The 20,110-nt window shown below is 48.6% G+C and overlaps 1 protein-coding gene across 1 annotated transcript; it reads right to left on the reverse strand.

Moving 5' to 3' along the window:
* Positions 1-3,384: 3,384 nt before the first annotated feature.
* CHRNA3 (cholinergic receptor nicotinic alpha 3 subunit) lies at positions 3,385-19,052 on the reverse strand. Its single transcript, XM_084782115.1, has 6 exons — positions 18,749-19,052; positions 16,624-16,763; positions 16,474-16,518; positions 14,558-14,667; positions 8,407-9,418; positions 3,385-5,880 (listed from the first exon to the last, which is right to left on the reverse strand). The coding sequence occupies exons 1-6, from the start codon at positions 18,825-18,827 to the stop codon at positions 5,752-5,754; spliced, it is 1,515 nt and encodes a 504-aa protein (XP_084638241.1). The 5' UTR covers positions 18,828-19,052; the 3' UTR covers positions 3,385-5,751.
* Between the last annotated feature and the right edge of the window lie 1,058 nt (positions 19,053-20,110).

Raw genomic sequence — 20,110 nt, forward strand, 5'->3', positions numbered from 1 at the left:
CTGAGCAGGATATGGGATCTCACACTTGTATGTCTACTTTCAGGAGGCAGAGGCAGGGGAATGACTGTGAGTTCTAGGGCAGCCTGGGTTACGGTATGAGACCCTGTCTCAAAAGCCAAACAAGGGCTGGAGAGATGGCTCAGTGGTTAAGAGCACTGTCTGCTCTTCCAAAGGACCGAGGTTCAATTCCCAGCGCCCACATGGCAGTTCACAACTGTCTGTAACTCCAGTTCCAAGAGATCTGACATCCTCATTCATACCAATGCACATAAACTAAAACTAAATAAATTATTTCTTTAAAAAAAAAGCCAAACAAACAGAAATTGTCCTGAGTTAATGAAGCATTGTCACATCTTATAGTGGTTCAATTACAATTGTCAACCTTAGAGCTAAATGTTTTGGGTATAGTCCAGCTCTAGCCTATTACTAGGAATAGCATCATCAGTACAGTGTAATATATCATGGGTAAAGCAGTTAAACTGCATCCCAAGTGCTCCGACTCACCTTACTTTGATTTAGAACTCTTAGCTGTTGAGTTAACAAAATCCTCATTTATTAACAACATATCAACAGCTCAAATTCAGGTCAGTATTCTTTGGAAGGCAGGATGGACCCTGTTGGGTGTTATTTTATTGTGTTTCCTGGTGTTAGAGTGAGTGAGAGTCTGTACTGTAGTTTAGTCAATGTCCCTTGAAGGCTCATCTGTGGAGAGCATTGGTCACGGTGGCTTTGAGAGGCAGTGGAATCTTTAGGAGTACGCTCTAGCAGGAGAAAGTTAGGTCCCCAGGGTGCCCCCTTGAGGAGGATATGTGAGACTAGCTCTTCTGTTTGCTTCCCGTCCACCATGAGGTAGACAGCTTTGCTCCACTGTCTTACCACAGACCTCAAAGCAATGGGCCAGCCAGTCATGGAATAAAGCCTCCGTAAGCGTGAGCGACAACAGAGCTCTCTCTTGAGTAAGTTGACTGTCTCAAGTATTTTCCCACAGCAACATAAAGCTAATAGAATGTTGGTACCCCAAATCTGTGGTATGACTTTTCCTGAGGAGTCTACTTTTGGTCACCCTCAATAAAAGAAGGGTAGGACTAGAGCAAAGAAACAATTGATGCCTGAGTCCAGCTTGGAAAAGCAATGAGTTTACTGTGGCTGCTTACGGGATCATGGGGGAAGGGTTTCTTACAGTGTCAAAGATGACTTGGGATATTGCACCCTCGAAAGCCCACCCTAGCCTGGGTAACAATTTATAAAAGCTGCGTCATGGGGTTCCCTGGGCAACTCGCAAGTACCAGCACCCCTGAAGTTTTCTCTTCCCCAGCAACTGGTTGCTGTTTTCATAAACGCAGGGGTGAGCCTGAGTGTGGTGAGCTTCCCCCTTGTCCCGGGAAGGGTTGTTTCAGTCTGGAGGAAACAGCCACACACAGGATAGTTCTTGTGATGGGAAGTGATGGGGTAGCTCTGTAGCCTTTCAAGTTGATATGTAGAAAGAATCTGGATAAGTGGGAAGAAATGGGCTAGAGAAAGCCTAGGGTGTGTAAATATGGCTTAACAAGCACTTCTGTAGGACCAGAGACCCCAGAGTATTACCAATGCTCTGGCCACCCTCCAGAATTTGAGGGAAAGACCCTATCTCTGAAGGACTACATACCTGAGTCTTGCAACATTGGGAAGATCAAGCTGGTACTGGCTTGGAAGGGTCATCCCTCCTAGATAGCTTTCATAGTGCTGGAAGGTGCTGTGCGTGCTACCAGAGGAGAAAAGTAACCCTGAGCCTCACCCGGCTGTGAACCTTACGAACTACCGTAATGACTGCCTGGCAAGACTCGCCCTGTGAGCATCATGGGAGTACACAGCCACTTCCTGATTGAATTTAAATCCTGACTCACAAGGTAAAACCCATACCTGCCATCATCCACAGGCCAAGAACCTATTACTACCAGGTCATAGGTTTTAGGGGGAGAGCATATTACTATTCTGTTAAATGGACAATGATTACACTGACACCTAGTGACTACTGTTAGCCCGCAGGTCAATGCACCTAACTTCTCATCCAGGAAACTTTTGTCTGCAGTAGGTGGTGATTAACGTTTGGCCTAAATGGGACATAATACGCCACAGCCTTTCCTCCTGAGGCTCAGAGATCACTTCAGAAAAGGGGTGGAAAGAGTGTACGAGCTGTGGTGGGTGACTACAAAGTTTCTCCCGGAGTGCAGCTACACCTTTGAGCTCACAGCAGTTGTGGTGGCATGTGTAAGACCCATGCAAGCCCAAGACAGAGAAAATCTCATCATAAAGGGGAAAGTAGGACTGGGCGGTGGTGGCGCATGCCTTTAAGCCCAGCACTCAGGAGGCAGAGTCAGGCGGATCTCCGTGAGTTCGAGGCCAGCCTGGTCTATAAAGTGAGTCCAGGACAGCCAGGACTACAAGAGAAACCCTCTCTCTCTCAAAAAAAAAAAAAAAAAAAAAAAAAAAGGAAAGTTAGGCAGGGAGGCCTTATCCTAGCTGGCAGTGGCTAGCTGCCACGATCGATCTAGACTCAGGTCTGTCTAAAAGAGTAGCTCCTGGTGAGCTGGCCACACTCCAGTCGGGGAGCCACATACCCAAGAATGGTTGGGCAACACAAATTGGTCTTGATAACTGTATTTCTTTATTATTTTTAAAGGACACAAAGTGAATGGGCAAGAAAGGGAGGGTGGATCTGGGAAGAGGTAAGGGGGGGTGGTGAGTACGGTCAAAATAGGCATGAAATTCTCAATGAGTAAAAGTGAAGTCAAAAGCCAGGCGGTGGTGGCGCACGCCTTTGGCTCCAGCACTCGGGAGGCAGAGGCAGGTGGATCACTGTGAGTTCGAAGCCAGCCTGGTCTACAAAGCGAGTCTAGGACAGCCAAGGCTACACAGAGAAACCCTGTCTTGAAAAACAAAAACAAAAAGAAAAAAAAAAAAGTGAGGTCAAGTACTTGGCACCAGGATAAAAAACAAACAAACAAACAAACAAAAACTGAGAAGGTACTTCAGGAATTTTTCAGACCCCATCTGTTGTAGGCTCAAAGGACTCAGACATGTTTCCTAAAGAGACCCAGAACAACCTCCTTCCACAGGACACTCTAGAAAATGTTGCCCTCAACTCTCAGAGGCACTGCAGCTGTGGCTCAGGCAGGCCCTGTACAGCCTATGCTGTGGGCAGAAATCGTCGGCATCATCCACATACTGCTGGTTTTATAGACATGCAAAAGGCAAGAGCTGTGGAGTCGTAGAGGACCCCACAAAGATTTCAGAAGTCAGCAGCTCTCAAGCTGGCGATGTGTTGGAAACATGAGAATGGCGCTGAAGCTATAATGGAGAGTCCAGCAAGCAAGAGGTGACAGAAGTGGGGAGTACCTGCCAAGGGAAGCTGCCGGAGGTGAGTGCAGCCGGCCCTGGTGTGGGCACAGGGCTTGCGGTCAGTGGGTGTGCAGGAGCAGGCTGCCCGAGCCCTCGGGATTTCACACGCTGCCACTGCGCGCGGCAGATGTGCCAGCTTAGATGTGTTTGCCTTGCTTACTGTGCACGCCAGATGTGCCGGCTTAGATGTGTGTGTGTGTGTGTTTGCCTTGCTTCATTTCAGTCTTGCTTTGATCTGACGCTGTCTGCACACCTGTGCTCCCTCGTGGGGCAGGAATGTTGACCTTGTGTGACTGTATCCTGGGCATTCATAATCTTTTTACTTTGTACAGCTTCTCAGCTGAGTTTCCCACGAGTCTTGAACACCTTTGACCCAGACTACTGGAGTATTCTGAAGCAGCTAAGACTTTGGGAACTCTTGCAAAAACAAACTATGAGATGGACGAAAACCTTTGGGGATGAGGGACAGAATGCTACATTCTGAGTAAGTGCCAAAGGACAGCATATCAAAGGTTTGGCCAGCAGCCTGTTGGTGCTCTCGGGAAGAGGTGGAGCCTTTAGGAGGAAGGGAGCTCAGTGATTGGGAGTGCGTGTCCTTCATGGAAATACTAGGAGCCCAGCTTTTTCCCCATTCTCTTTGCTTCCAGGCAGATGAATCATTTGCTCCCCACCACGATGCACTGTCTCATCACACGCCCAAAAGCATCAGGCCAAGTGGGTGACTGTGGACTGAAGTCACCATGAGCCCAAATAAACATTTCTTCTTTTTAAGTTTATTATCTCAGGTATTTTGTTATAGCGAGGGAACACTAATAAAATCTGCTTTAATGCGTAAATTGCTTGTTAGCTATCGTAGTTTGCATACGTCCCTCATCTCTTATTATCTCCATGGCTGTTAAGATATTTGTAGGCCAACAAATTTCATAGAACTCTTTCTTTTGACTTAGTGAAATATAAGTTACAGTGAATTGCAGTTGTCAGGTTTTATTTTTGCATTAAAAAAAAAAAAAACAGTGAGAATTCTCAAATGGCCTCTGAATTTTCTCTCCGAGTTGTGGTTCAGATTCAGAAGTGTACTATGGGAAACTCAACTTGTTCAAACGGCTTCTCAAGCACAACCCATTTTGACAGCGTCCTACGTCCTGGGCACCCCCGACAGCTGAGACAGGCAGCCTGGGTATTGGTACCTAGTGGGCAGAAACTACGGGGCTGCTAATGTCCACACCTCTCACACCCCCAGCACGACTCTGGAGCCCAAACCCAAGTGCGAAAGCGGTGAAGCCCTGCTCTGACGGCTCATCCTGTGGTCTGGATGGCTCCCCACAGCTCTCCTGTGACCAGTCCATGTATTAGGTCTTCAGGTCATCCCTGACAGATGGAATTAGTGCTCTTACAAAAAAGACTCCGGAAAGTGGCCCTCTCAGCCACTTGAAGACACACCTATGTTTTGTGAGGAAGACTCCTTCCCAGGCAGTCTTGTTGCCACCTCGATCCTAGATTTCTCAGGCTCCTAAACTATGAGAAATAACTTCATGCCTACGTTGTCCAGTCTGTGGGATTTTTGTTGTTTTGAGATAGGGTTTCACTATGTAGCACTGGCTGTCCTGGAACTCACAATCTAGACCAGGCTAGCCTTGAACTCACAGAGATCCCGCTTGCCTCTGCCTCTGTCTCCTGAGTGCTAGGATTAAGGTCTTGTAGGGCTCTATGGCATGTTTTTCTTAGTTAGCAACTTGCACAGACTAGGGTAGTTTACTAACAATGCGTGTGAGGCCAGGCGTAGTTTCTCTGGGTCTGATAATGTGGGATTTAGCAGGAACACACATCCTGAAGTGGAAGTGAGAGCAAGAAGTGAGGCGTTGCTGAAATAGTCTACAATTTCAAGGAGATTATGGGCTAAATAAATGCAAAAACCTATAGAGATACTAAGCCAATGGATATAATATGTGTGAACGGAAAGCTTTTCTATCTAGTTAAGTTTAAGCCACAAGGCTGGTTAAGTGTTCATTTATCCATAATAAATAGCTAGGCGTTTTCTTCCACACTTTTTTAAAACCAAAAATCAAGATGAGCTTAAAATAACCATTGAAGGGCCGGGCATCATGGTGCACACCTTTAATCCCAGCACTCAGGAGGCAGAGGCAGGTGGCTCACTGTGAGTTCAAGGCCAGCCTGATCTACAAAGCAAGTCCAGGACAGCCAAGACTACACAGAGAGACCCTGTCTTGAAAAACCAAGATAAATAAATAAAAAATAAAATAAAATAATCATTGAAATAGCAAACTCAAAGCTGGTGATCAGATAAAGTGTAGTGCTATTGGGAAAGTGCCCCTGCACTGGCACAGGTGAGCCTTGGTGAACACAATTCATAGCTTATGTGTCATCTCTGGCCATCAAGGGTTGAAGAAATAATCCCGCCGTCCCTAAAATGCACACCAGGATGAAAACCCAGAGAAAGATGCGGTCAATCACCATGGCAACGTACTTCCAATCATCTTGAATCTGGAAAACAAGAAACAGTGACAGAAAACAGAACATGAAGGAAAGGCCAATTTTCAGTATTAAATCTGGTATGGTAGAGAAGCCACTTTATTTCATATATAAGAAATCTTTTTTTTTTTTCTGTTGATACAATCTGAGGAAATCTATAGTGATGGTCAATACTGACTGCCAACGGGACAGGATCTAGACTCACCTAGGAGTCAGGCCACTGGGCGTGCTCATGAGGGACTAGCTCATTGGCCTCTGGGGACTTTCTACATTGATAAAGGTGGAAAGACACACCTCAACTGTAGGTGGCATTATTCCGAGTGCCAGGGCCCTAGACTGAGTACAAACAAGAAGAAATTGAATGGTAATGTTCATCTCTGCTTCAGGATTATGGGTGCAGTGTGACCAGTTGCCTCAAGCCCCTGCCACCATGACTTCTCCACACGATGGACCATGTGCCCTGGAGCAGTGAGCCCACATAAAGCCTCCCTTGGGTTGCTTCTTGTCAGGTATGTGGGCAAAGCAATAAGGAAAGGGCTAATGTATCTACCAACTTCACACTTCATGTAGTGGAGGAACATGGAACATATGTGCCGTGTTCACTCTGTTTCAAATGAGAATAATTTCTTTCTTTCTTTTTTTGGTTTTCCAAGACAGAGTTTCTCTGTCTAGCCCTGCCTGTCTGTCCTGGACTCTCTTTGTAGACCAGGCTAGCCTCAAACTCACAGACATCTGCCTGCCTCTGCTCCTGAGTGCTGGGATTACAGGAGTGCACTACCACATCTGGCTCAAATGGGAATACTTTCAAGGTGGTCTGGTCTTCCTGTCTATACAGTTCAGGTTGGCCTCAAATTATTGATCGCCCTGTCACAGCCTCCTGAGGGCTGTGATGACAAGTATGTGCTGCCACTCAGAATGTGTGTGGCTGTGTATCTAACCTATTATTGTTGTTGTTTTGGTTCGGTTTTGCTTTTTGATTTTTCGAGACAGGGTTTCTCTGTATAGCGTTGGCTGTCCTGGAACTCACCTTGTAGACCAAGCTGGCCTTGAACTCACAGAGATTCACTTGCCTCTGTTTCCCGAGTGCTGGGATTAAAGGTGCGTGCCACCATGCCTAGCTTTATATAACTTATTTTTTTTTAAATTGAATTCCAGCATGTAAAGTTATTAATGCTCATAGCCTCCTTAGGACCCCAGCCTTTGCTAGAATCCAACATCATTTGAGGTTGTTCCAAAGTACTTGCTCATTGACACGAATACTTGTTTTAGATACTAATTTCCATTTAACATCTGCTCCAAAGGTGAATCGAGCACATCGGGTGAGCCTGACATCTTCCTTCCTCACCACTCCCCTTTAAAATGCCCACCGAACCAAATGTCATCTTCGGTTGTATAGCCAGACAGGCTACACAGCAGGCATAATGGCTGACGACAGAGCAAAAGATAGGAGAAAGAGCAAGAATAATTGTACATAATGAGCTTCAATTTAGGCCTGAAACAGGAAGGAGAATCTAAGGTAATTAAACTTCCAGACAATTCAGAAAGCAAAGAAACCACAATTGAGTTGAGCGAGAGCCCATGAGTCAACTAATCCTGAAGCAATGGTCTCATAATGAAGAAGCAGCGTGTCATTTTGTAATTCAATTGGGCACACTGACATGGGACTGGGAGATGTGGGTCCTATTCCACCAGTATAAGCTTGAGTAAATGTGTCCGTTCAGTGACACCGTGAAGTCACAGTCACTGGAAGGTTAGAATCATAGTTCCTGCTTGACAGTTACTCTATTTGACTTCTACAGCCTGAGGCTTACCCATCCCACTACAGGATAGATTCCCCCACCCCCACCCCCACCCCCACCCCCACCCACCAAGGCTCCTGGAGGCAGTGGGTGGACGGCAGGTGGAGACAAACCTGGTTTTTAATCCAGCCCTGAGTAAATTTCCTGTCCCTCCATCTCAGTGTCCCTCACCAGAAACATGGGGACAGAAACAGTGCAGGCTCGGGGTTGCCTCAGCAGACTCCCTAATGAATGATACACTTAATGTCAATGTTGATTCAAGACACCACCTTAATATATATAATATAAATCTGAGACTGGATACAATGGCACTGGCCTGGGATCCCACTCCTGAGGAACTGTAAATTGAAGGCCAGCCTGCACTACAAGTGAGGTCGTTAACACATCCAAGGGCATCTAATTGGTCTGAACATAGCTTCTGACTCAAGATTCTAATTTCTCTCTGCTTCCCCTTCCCTCTCAGATTCTCCCTTCCGTGTGTATGTATGTATGTGTGTGTCCATGCACATGTGTGTGGTTATCTGAGGAGGCCAAAGGAGGGTGTTGGGGGTCCTGGAGCTAGAGTTCTGGGCATTGTGGGCCATCTGATGTGGGTGCTAGAAACCAAATTTGTCTCCTCCCCAAGAGCAGCAAGTGCTAGGTAATCCCTCCGGCCCCTAAGATCTAATTTCCTAATCTCTCTCCTATGCATCATTGCACAAGGAAGTCATAATTTAAAAAAAAAAAAAACCATAATTACCTCTTTGGCTACATTCTGTGCTTTCATATTTTCAGCAATATACTTCACACTTTGGATGGCCTCTTTGATTTCTGGTGACAGAGCAGAGAGGGACAACACAGCGTCGACGGACTCAGAACTGGAGCTCCTCGTGAGGTTGGCATTGAAATTTGAGATTTTCACCCTACGGTGGTGGCAGTAGCTGCAGGTCCCGTCTTGGCAGGGGTAGCCTTCCTTGCAGCTTTTGGAGTCTGCACGGCTGAAGCAGTTCAGGTTGGAGAGCTCGGCGCTGTAGAAGGCCCTTGGCTTCTGGGTGTCTCCCTCGCTGTTGGTCGGCCTGGTCATAAACATGACCCTGGGGAGCAAGTTCAGGAACACAGCCTTGACCCAAGTGGGCATCGTGTGTGTGGTCGGAGTCCTGTAGTGCACGTTGAGCACAAAGACTGTGATGACAATGGACAAAGTCACAAAAATCATGGTGAAGAGCAGGTACTCCCCGATCAGGGGGATGACCAGCGAGGTGGAAGGGATGGTCTCGGTGATCACTAGGAGAAAGACGGTCAGGGACAGGAGCACCGAGATGCAGAGCGTCACCTTCTCACCGCAGTCGGAGGGCAGGTAGAAGACGAGCACGGTGAGGAAAGAGATGAGCAGGCAGGGGATGATGAGGTTGATGGTGTAGAACAGCGGCAGGCGGCGGATGTACAGGGAATACGTGATGTCTTGGTAGATCTCCTCACAGCAGTTGTACTTGATCTCGTGTTTGTAGCCCGGGGCTTTGATGATGGCCCACTCGCCGCTTTCCCAGTACTCCTTGAGGTTCATAGAGGAGCCAATGAGGACCAGGTCGATCTTTGCCTTGTCGTAGGACCAGGAGCCGAACTTCATGGTGCAGTTCTGGTAGTCGAATGGGAAGTAGGTCACGTCAATCTTGCATGAGCTCTTGAAGATGGCCGGAGGGATCCAAGTCACTTCTCCTGTGTACTTGAGTAGAGCTTTGGTCTTGTCATCTACCTGGAAATCCCCATCGGCGCTGGGAAGACACAGTGGGGCACAGGACTCACGGTCATCAGCGTGTAGCCACCCAGCCCGGCTTCCCATGCTGTCCCCGGGGACAGTAACAAGTGGTGACTTATTTAAAATGGGGGGGAGGGGGATATGAAAGATCAAAGGACCATAAGAGGTCACAGGGCCAACTGCCCCATCCCCTAGTGGAGAGACTGAGGCTAGGCCTCCCTGAGCAATGCTGTGACTCATTGGTTATCCACCCCCACCTCTCCTAGCACATGCTTTGCCACACTTGTCACCCCCCACCCCAGCTTCTCCCAGTACATTCGCCCCATCTCCTGGACCTCTCCCACCACACACTCTGCCGTGCTGGTTGTATCACCAGTACATTCCACAGTCTATAGGGACTCCTAAGTGCCAAAAATGGGCCTCACTGGGGCCCTGAATTTGTGATAATGAGATGAATGTTGTCCTGGAGGTAGGTAGTTCAGCGTTTGGGACTATTGGTAGGCGGGACCTTGCTGGCATCTCTTTAACTAGTCTCCACTGGGTGCCTGGTACATGTGAGAAAACGCACTGCAGACCTGGAAATGGCTTCATGGACCAGTCACGGGTGTTTATGTTGTGAAACGAATTCTTTCAGTGAAGCTCACTTCCTCTACCAGACCCTTTTCCTCCCAACACTGTTCACCAAAAACAAACAAACAAACAAACAAACAAAAGAAAGAAAACACAACAACAACAAAAAAGAAATCATGTTTTCTGACTTCATTGAACACTTTCAAATCAAACTCAGCCAACAGGTCTCAGGCTTCTTCACTTTCCTACCTGTCTGCCTTCACTTACTCCTCAGGTTTCTTTCTTTCTTTCTTTCTTTTTCTTTTTTGTATTTTTGTTTTTTGGGGGGTTGTTTGTTTGTTTGTTTGAGACAGGGTTTCTCTGTGTAGCCTTGGCTGTCCTGGACTCTGTAGACCAGGCTGGCCTCAAACTCACAGAGATCCGTCAGCCTCTGCCTCCCGAGTGCTGGGATGAAAGGCGTGCGCCACCACGCCCAGCTCCTCCTCAGGTTTCTTTCTTTTAGCCATGAGCCCCTGACTTTATTATCTCTATGCAGTTTTCTTGGAATCATCCTGCTAATGTTTATAAACTGACTTCTTAGCAGAAGAACTGGTGGTTATCTCAGCTCCCTGTAGAGCTTGTATTCAGCATTCCACCTCTGTTGTGGCCAGGAGAAGTCATCTGACAGCAAAGTCCCTTGGGTGTCACAAGTGTTCCTCTTCCTTTGTAGATAAGGACTTGCTACTATAGCTCAGGCTAGACTCAAACTCACCATCCTTCTGCCTTAGCCTCCTGAATGCTGGGGTTACAGGTGAGCAACACTGTGCCCAGCTCAGTGAACACCACTGACATCTGGGGCCAGCTGCCTGGGTTTCTTAGCTTGCAGAGGTGGGAGGCATTCATGGTTTTCATGCCCCTTTGGTTGCCATGTGAAAATCTTGAGAGTCAAAATTCTAAACATTTAGGAATGACCTTGTATTCCTATTAGAAAGCCATCAGTATTCTGGTCTGGACCATTCCCCCACGCTGGTCTCTGCCCTTCCCACTCACACTGCTTCTGTTGAGCAGAACAGCTGTCAGGTGAGACCACTCAGTGCCTGAGCCCCTACTGTGTGTGTTTCCACTGGCTTTCTCCTGTCTGTCTGTCTGTCTTTTCTTTTTTTCTTTTTGAGACGTGGTTTCTCTGTGTAGCCCTGGCTGTCCTGGAACTCACTCTGTAGACCAGGCTAGCCTCGAACTCAGGGAGATCTTCCTGCTTCTGTTCCTTAGCTGCTGGGATTAAAGGCGAAGGTCACCACTGCCTGCCCAGTGGCTTTCTACATTCTTAATCCCCGATGACGCCAGAGAAAAGAGCCTTAGGAGAGGACAGAGCTCTATACAGTCTCAGGTGGGCTCTGCTTAGACTCGATATAGCCCCCACCCCAACCTGTGAGAGCCAAATAGAAGCTTGAAGTTCCTACCCAACACAGGGGCCTCCTGAACAAGGTTGCCTGGGGACACTCAGGCTCAACAAATGTCAGGGAAGTAAGGGACCAACATTTAACGCTCAGGGCTAAGCCCAGGAGTTGGCAAACTATGGCCACAAGCCTGCCTGTGCTGGCTAGTTTTATCTCTACTTGACACAAACTAGAGTCATCCGTGAGGAAGGAGCCTTACAGAAAAAAATATCTCCATAAGATTGGGCTGCAGACAAGCCTGTAGAGCATTTCCTTAATTAGTGATTCTGGGGGAGGGCCCAGCCCACTGTGGGTGGTGCCACCCCTAGGTTGGTGGTCCTGGGTCCTCTAAGAAAGCAGGCAGAACAAGCTGAGGGAGCAAGCCAGTAAGCAGCATCCCTCCACAGCCTCTGCATCAGCTCCTGCCTCCAGGCTCCTGCCCTGCTTGAGTTCCTGTCCTCACTGCTTTTGATGATGAACTGTTAAATGGAACCCAGAGTGAAACAAACCCTTCCTCCTCAAGTTGTTTTTCGTAAGGGTGTTTTGTCACAGCAATAATAACCCTAACTGAGACACAGCCCCCTCCATACTTTTACCATTTTTTCTTTATCCGTGTGTTTGTGTTGTGCAAATGTATGTATGTATATTTGTGCGTATGTATGTGAGCTCGTGTGTGTGTGTGTGTGTGTGTGTGTGTGTGTGTGTGTGTGTGTGTGTCCCATGTATGCAGTGCATGTAGAGGCCTGAGAGCAATGTTGGAAATCATTCTTGATTGTTCTTTCAACCTTATTCATTGAAGCAGTGAATCAATCCTAGAGCTTAATCAAACCCAGAGTAACTTAATCAAACCCAGAGTAGCAATAAGTCTGACAGGTGAGGGTAAGGTGGCCTCCCTAGACAGCTTGCTCTGCAGAGCCTCTGTCTCTGCCTTCCAAGGCTGCCACACATACATGGCACTTACATGGGTTCTGGGAAATCCAAACTCTGGTCATGATTGTGTGGCAAGTGCTTTCACCTCTGGGCCATCTTCCCAGCCACTGTTCTCACAAACTTCTGCTGGAACAAAGTTACCGCCATTTGTTGTCTATTGAGTGGCTACTTTGAGTTGCAAGGGCAGAGTTGAATAGCTGTGACAGAGCCTGCATCTGCTCAAATTCTAATTAAAAAATTTTTTTAATCTTTTTAAAAAAGATTTATTTATTATGTACAGTGTTCTGCCTGCATGTACACCTACATGCCAGAAGAGGGCGCCAGATCTCATCATAGATGGTCATGAGCCAACTTTTTTTTTTTTTTTAAACTACCTGGTCTTTTTAGGTACCTGGTTGCCTCCACTTTAGGCGAGGTGTTTCATGTCACTGATGAGAGCTCTGAAGGTCAAAGAACAGGGTTGATTTGCTCAAGGTCCACAGAGCATCTATGGGCAGAGCCTTGGTTATGCAGAACTTCAGTTACTTGTGAGGCATCACCAAAATGTATGTGTACCCAATGAGCAAGTATCAGAGGAAGGCCAGCCCTGACCCAGCTGCCCACTCCCGCGGTCACTGGGGGTCCTGTTCACTTGTTACTGCCATAGACGGTCTCAGTTGTGTCTGCCCATACTAGGAGGTCTGTTTGCTGTGGAGGTTGGGATAAAAAAAAAAAATGTCTGTCACCAGGAGCCAGAACACAAGGACCCAGCGGGAGCCTGAAATCTGGCACAGCTTTTGCCACACGGTGCACTTGTATTTGTTAACCAAACAAATGGTCAAAATCCTAAGTGAACATCTCTACCTATCACAAATATAGAGCTGAGGAAGTGGGTGGCAGCAGAGACAGGGACGGTCTGAGCTGCGGGAAGGGTCTGAGCTGCAGTGCGGCTGGACCGCTGTGAGGTGGTTAAAATGAGAAAAGGTGGTGGAAGTGTAAAGGATGAGAGCGAAGGTCTTTACGTACAAGAGAAGATTATGTGTGGAAAGGGAGCAAGAGTAGGAAAAAATCACAACAGCAGAGACTTGTGAAAGCTGGAAAGGGGGCAGCTATGATAGGACAAGCCCGACATCCGCACCATCAGTGAGGGCATCAGTGTCCCGTGAAGGTCAGCATGTGAGGGCATAGGGCCAGAGCATCTTGAGACCTAGGGGCCGGGTAGGATTTGCTGCTGAATGGGGGTAACCCAGGCAGGAGAAAATGGGGTCCCCAGGCTTTAAGAGTTAGTTCTGGGGTCAGAAACAGAAGAAATAGCCACTCCTCAAAGAAAAGGATCACATACACAAGCTGTGGTGGTATGCACCTATAATCCCAGCACTGGGATACTCCACCCCCAACACAAAGAAATACATTAAAAAACAAAGGAAAAAAAAAGTCTTTACAGTGAGAATACACATAGGGGTGCAGAGATGTCAATCAAGGCCCGGGCAACTTTGTAGGGATCTTAGAACTCAATACCTCACACCCCACAAAACTCAGAACCACCCAGAAAAAGTTGCCTATGGCAGGAAGTGGGATGAACAGACAGGTAAAACTCCTTTAGGTAGCCACACTAAAGAACAAGCCACTTATAAAGATTTTAACCCAAGGCAGATGTGTGTTTAGCAGCTCCTCAGTGGTTATTCTGGTGTCTAGTTTGGGACAGTCTATGAGTTTTAGGCAACCCTGCCTTTCTCCCATGAGTACTCTCTCTCTCTCTCTCTCAGAGAGGGTGAGACAGCCAACTACTCCCATCCCTGCCTGCAGAGCTTGGTAACTGGTGCCACATGCAAGTCCTCCCGTGCCATCCTAGATCCCCCACCATGCACTGGGGCTGCTCCCTGATCTTCCAGTCTCAAACCCTGCAGTGTAGCTAATGAGGTCACTTCAGCCATGCCATACTCTCCTGCCTCCCTGGATCTTCCCTGCTATAGATCCCCTGGTCAAGATCCTGTGTGACCTGCAAGGACCCCTTCAATGCCATTTCCTTCTAGCAGTTTTCTCTGATGACCTTTCCCCTCCAGCCACACATCAGCTTAAGAGTCACTCAGCATCCTGCCACGCTGGGGCCCCCTGTCATCTATGGTACCCAATATGTAACTGATGCCCCGTGTCTCCAGAGTGAACAAGTAAACAGATCCCTCTTGGAAGGAAGGCCAGACTGTAAGCATAGCGAGCCCAGTCTGCCGGACCCAAAGAGTGTGGGGCGGCCAGTTCCTTACTTGTTATAAAGCACAATGTCTGGTTTCCAGATCTTCTCTGCGGGGACACGCATGAACTCCACCCCTTGGTAGTCAGAGGGTTTCCATTTCAGCTTGTAGTCATTCCAGATCTGGTAGGAGGGTGGGAGGGAGGGAGGGGAGGAGGGAGGGAGGAGACAGCGGAAGGACCAGCCAGATTTTCTTTCTCCTGACATTGCATCACGATCGATCGTCATGGTGACAGGCCACCCCTGCTTTGGGTCACTGAGCCATTTCCCTGCTGCAGACTATGTTGGCCCAAGAGAGCAACATAGGGGCAGCCGGGCTGGCAGCATGGGCTAAGTCTGCAGGTTGCCCCTGCCCTGGGAGGTCAGTCCTTGTGACCGGGGAACCCAAAGCTTGTTTACCGTTAATCACCTTCTCTGATCACATTAGTCAAGGTTCATAATTTCTACCAGGTCCATACATTATGCTCCTATCCTTTACATACCTTAAACTCACTCTCCAGGCCAGGTGAAGTGGCAGGGGGCTAAGGGAAGAGGGTTGTGAGTTCAAAGCCAGCTTAAGCTATAGAGGGAGTTCCAGGCCATCCTGGGCTATGACGCCCTGTCTCAAATGGGAAATGAGGGGGTTGCTCGGTGAATAAAAGCATTTGTTGTGGAAGCGTGAGGACTAGAGTTTGAATCCCCAGCACCCACATAACTCTCCCGTTTCGTAATCTCAGGGAGGCAGAGATGGACCAGCAGACTCGCTGAGCTCTAGGTTCAGCGAGACACCTTGCTTCAGTAAATAATGTGATGGTTGATCAAGGAAAACTTCCTCTATCAACCTCTGGCCTCCGAATTCATACACACACACACACACACACACACACACACACACACACACACACACACCAAATATTCACTTGATAGAATGCTTACCTAGTTAGCACAATTCCCTGGGCACAGTCCCTATGACCACATAAGCCAGGACGTATACCTATAATCCAAGCACTAGGGAGATAAAGGCAGCAAGTCCAGAAGTTCAAAGTCATCCTCAGCCACCCAGTGAGCTTGGGGCTGGCCTGAGATGCATGAGCTTTCCCCCTTCTCAAAAAACTAAAAAGAAAATAGTGCCTTCTAACTTAGAAAGTCTCTTTTTCTTGGAATGGAGCTATGATCCCACAGGACCCCAAAAGCGTTGGGTACAGAGCACCAGAAAAAAGCGGGGTGGGGGCTGTGGCCACAGAGGGAGCATATGGGTGGGGCACTTGGCTTGGCTTGTCAGCCTCTTCAAACAAAGGCTGCAGGAGCTGAGTACTAGGCTGGCTGAGCTGGCACATGGGTTGCCATTAGGATGGAGGGTCACAGATCTGGCCAAGGCCTCCCTGGGGAGGACATATGGGGACAAATCCCATTGCCTCTACCTGAAGAACACCAGTGTCATACCCCCACCCCACCAACAGTGCAACAGAATCCATCACTGACTTTGCAAGAGGAAGAGGTGGGAGATGTGATCTCAAGTGCCCCCAGAATTGGGGGTTAGGTTCCAGAGCACGCAGTCCTGGCTGGCCTGGAACTCATTTCGTAGACCAAGCTGACTTTGTTTTCTTTTTTTGAGACTTGACCCTCTACACAGCCGTGGCTGTTCTGAAACTTATAGACCAGGCTGGCTTTGAACTCACAGAGATCCACCTCTCTTGGCCTTCTGAGTGATGGGATCAAAGGTGTGCGCCACCACACCCGGCCTGATCGGCTTTGTAGTGGGGATATGGAGAGAATCCTCTCTCCAGGCTGTAGCTTTTCTGTCTGTGACATGAGAAGTCTGTCCTTAAAAGCAGTGAGGTGACCCTGTCCTGGGTCCTCAGGAGTAGTGTCCTCCCCTTTTGTTTCCCAGCAACAAATAAGAACAATTGCCCACCAGGGGGCAGCAGTACACAGAGCCTGGGTACCTACTTGCTTCAGCCACAGGTTGGTCTCCATGATCTGGTTTACTTCATCCTAGAAAGTGAGATTGAAATTGACAGGTGAATGACAAAAACAAGGCCAACTCCAGACAGGCTCCTCTAGAACCCCAGGGCCACATCTTGTGGCTCCAGCACTTACCACCTTCACCAGCTGAGACATGGACACCTCAAACTGGATGACCACTGGATGGGACACGTTGGCCACAGGCCGGATGATCTCGTTGTAATCTTGGAACAGGTACTGGAACAGGCGGTGCTCAGCCTCTGAGCCACTGGCCCCTGTGGGAGGCATCCCTGTCAGTCCCTGGGGAAATGTACTTTTCCCTGAAAGGACACCCTCCCTACAGATTCCCGTCTGCCAGGGTACTCTGCAAAGCCAGGCTCCCAGGCTAGTAATGCTCCTTTAAGTCATAAGGCTGGGAAACCAAGGCTCAGGGAGGATCAGGGAGGACACGAGTTCTACCAGGTCACACACACATTCAGTGGCTTAGAAGCCTGAGTTCTGAAGTTGGGTACATCAAGGAAAACCCCAGCAACCCCCAGGAAGCTGTGTGAGCTTAGGCTAGTAGCTTAAAGTCTCAGAACCTTGATTTATTTTTTTCTATCAAAATGAAAAGTATGCACAAATGCACCTCGAAAGTGAGAATCAAGTGCTGGGGTCACTGGCCTGTGTGTGGCAAGTGTTCAAGACCTGTTAGCTCCATCTTCAGATGTCTACACTTCTGTGTGCGTTATTGCTATTTTCTTAGCCTTTCTTTAGTGCTTTCTCCTTCTGTCTCTTAAATCTAAGAACAAGTACTTTTTTTCTTCTTCTTCTTTAATTTCTTCATTACATTAAAAGGGAAGGGTGCAGGCTATGGCAAATGTCTGGGGTTCAGAGGGCAACCTTCAAAACTCAGTTCTCTCCTTCTGTCATGTGGGTCGCTGGGAATCTAACTCAGGTCATCAGGCTGGGTGGCAAGTGCCTTTCCCAGGCCAACCAGATACTTTCCCCCCCCCCCCCCTTAATGAAACTCTAATCTTTCTTTACATAATAAGCTGCCCAACCCTGCTTTCTAAAAAATGTAAAATAAAACAATTAAAGAGCTATTAGCGGTTCTAATCTTTATTGTTATTCCGAGGAATGTTGCGGTATCCCTGCTGCCCAGGTAGAAAGATGACTCACCCAACACTGAGGTGGGGACGCTCAGGGTTGCCCAGGCCAGGAGCCCTGTTCTTCTGCTGGCTAGTGGGAGACCCTAGCCCCTTAATCCCCCCCACATTCTGCAGGAGTTTGGTTACCGGTGTCTTAGGAGCCAAGGTGCCTACTGCATTCCTGTGTTGCTGTCCTAAGTTCAGTGCTGTCTTCGAACCCTCATCCCAGCCCTTACCTCTGCCCCTGGGCACCCTCTTTGCTCAAAACCCCACCCCAGCTAAGCCAGAGACGTCTTACTTAAAGCTATCCGTGGCTTCCTACTTGCAGTACTGGGGTCAGTCTAGGGACAATCTTTTGGGGGACGTGTAATCCATTCAGGTCGTGAATTAGCCAGGACCCACCCACGCAGGAGGGCAGACTGATTATGCACAGCCACAACGCCGCCCCCTTCCCCCACAGTGAACTGTGTGCCCTGCCCTCCTTCAGGGGACATCGTAGCTGCGTTTCTGCTTTATCCACCAGCCATCCTGGGTCTCTGGAAGGGCTTCCTCCTAATAGGAGCCTCTAGAGGCTCCACAATGGCCTGGGAGGAACAATTACGTCTAAGGTCTCTAGGCAACACTGTCTTTGTGCGCAGAGACCTGATGACCAGGACGAAATGCTTGGTCCAGCCCCAACTCCAAAACGACTCTTTTCTCCTCCAGGTGGCTTTAGACAAATCTTTAGCTTTCTTTGGCCACATGTTTCCCTATGGTCCATAAAACCAAACGCTGGGCAGGAGACAGACGCTGAAAGCGAAGTTGTGGGTCTCTGCAGCAGTGCGACATTCGAGACCTGGACTCGGACCTCTATCTCCCAAGCAGAACCAGAGGGTCAGCTCTCAGCTAACTGGCCTACTTGGGAACAAAGGAATGGCCAAGGGGCTCAGGGAGGTAGGGACTGGGATGCGTGTCCACCGTGGGACTACTCTGAGATCCAAGGCAGGTGGGCACCTAGACTTCTTTAAGGGGCTGGTGGCCAAAACCATACAGGAAGCCAAGCCCTGGGTAGAAGCCTAGCACTGGTGACCCACCCGCCGCCCGCTGCCCCCTGCCAGCGTGGGCATCCCAACTCGACCACTCGCTCTTACCTCGCATCAGCATCAGCACCAGCATCAGCATCGACCCGGGCGGTGGGAGCGGCATGGCGCCCATGTACAGAGATCGCATGGACAGGGCGGAAGCCACTCGGGTACTGATCGCCGAAGCTCAGCTGTGTAAGCCGGGCAACCGCGGGGCTCCTCCCGGCTTCGAGCCGTCCCGAGCTCCCGCGCACCAGCGCGCGGGAGTGCACAAACCCCAGACAGCCAAGCGCCTCGAGCTGCCGTGGGGGTGGGGCGGAGGGAGGGGGGCCAAGGAGCTGTGCCGACCGTGGGAGGGGCGTCCTGCCACGGTCTAGTGAGTCGCTGCCTCTCCCAGAGCTGCCCTAGAGTTTATAAAACCTCTAGGCTCACCAACAGACTGGAGCAGGCATTGTTACCAAGGCTAGGGGAAAAAAAAAAAAAAGGGCAGCTAGGACTTCCCTGGCGAGTGCAGCTCTGGATGCAGCTCCGAGGAGAGCTGGAAGACCACTGCAAGGCTGTGCCAGCTCTAGTGCAATGCAGAAGGGACTGTGAAAGTTGATGGTCTTAAAGTAACTATTTTCAGCACGATACTGTTATGTGTGCATATAACACATACATACATACATACATACATACATACATACAGCATACAGTTAAGAGAGAATAGATGGGTTAGAGTCAATACAATATTGGTGATGAGTTTGTCATGGTAGAGGCCAGGTAATGACATCTGGGAGGTTTTATACTATTTTCTTTACTTATTTAGACTATTCTAGAAATGTTCCTTAAAACATAGAACAATGCTGGAGAGTGTAGCTCAGCAGTAAAGGGCTTGCCTAGCATACCCACGGCCCAGGTTTTGATCCCCAGCATAGTAAATAAATACAATAAGTAAGTCAGGTTGAAAGCATTGGAGAGAGGATCTGGCTTCCCACACAGATCCTCGGAGACCCTCCTTTGCCTCGCTGCCACCTACAGTGACTGGGTAGGTGCCCTGGGGTCTCTTGACCTCTCTGCCCACCCACCAGGGATGGCTTGGCATTTGGAGGCTTCCTTGAAGGTGGTTAGGGGTCTTGTAAGGGCGACAGAGAGGCACTAAGCTGGATCATGACGATGGACAAACCAAAACTCGCGGAATTGCCCATTGCAAAATAAGTGAATTTTATGGTGTGAAAATCATACTTCAATAAAACTGCTAATTTAAAAAGGATTTTTATTTATTGTGTGTGAGAGAGAGCATGAACTGTGTGTGGGTGTGGAGTCAGTTCTCACCAAAGGACAACGTTATGGAGTCAGTTCTCACCAGAGGGCAACTTTATGGAGTCAGTTCTCACCAGAGGACAACTTTATGGAGTCAGTTCTCACCAGAGGACAACTTTATGGAGTCAG

Source organism: Acomys minous (assembly GCF_964271855.1).
Source record: "Acomys minous genome assembly, chromosome: 5".
NCBI lineage: Eukaryota > Metazoa > Chordata > Mammalia > Rodentia > Muridae > Acomys > Acomys minous.

What these genes read in the sequence shown, in the direction of transcription:
- CHRNA3 (XM_084782115.1), bottom strand. Translation starts at nt 18,827, where the DNA reads ATGCGATCTCTGTACATGGGCGCCATGCCGCTCCCACCGCCCGGGTCG. An exon ending in GACATTGTGCTTTATAACAA is followed by an intron (nt 9,419 to 14,557) that starts GTAAGGAACTGG and finishes GTGTCTTCCCAG; the next exon opens with CGCCGATGGGGATTTCCAGG. An exon ending in CACAGAATGTAGCCAAAGAG is followed by an intron (nt 5,881 to 8,406) that starts GTAATTATGGTT and finishes CTTGTTTTCCAG; the next exon opens with ATTCAAGATGATTGGAAGTA.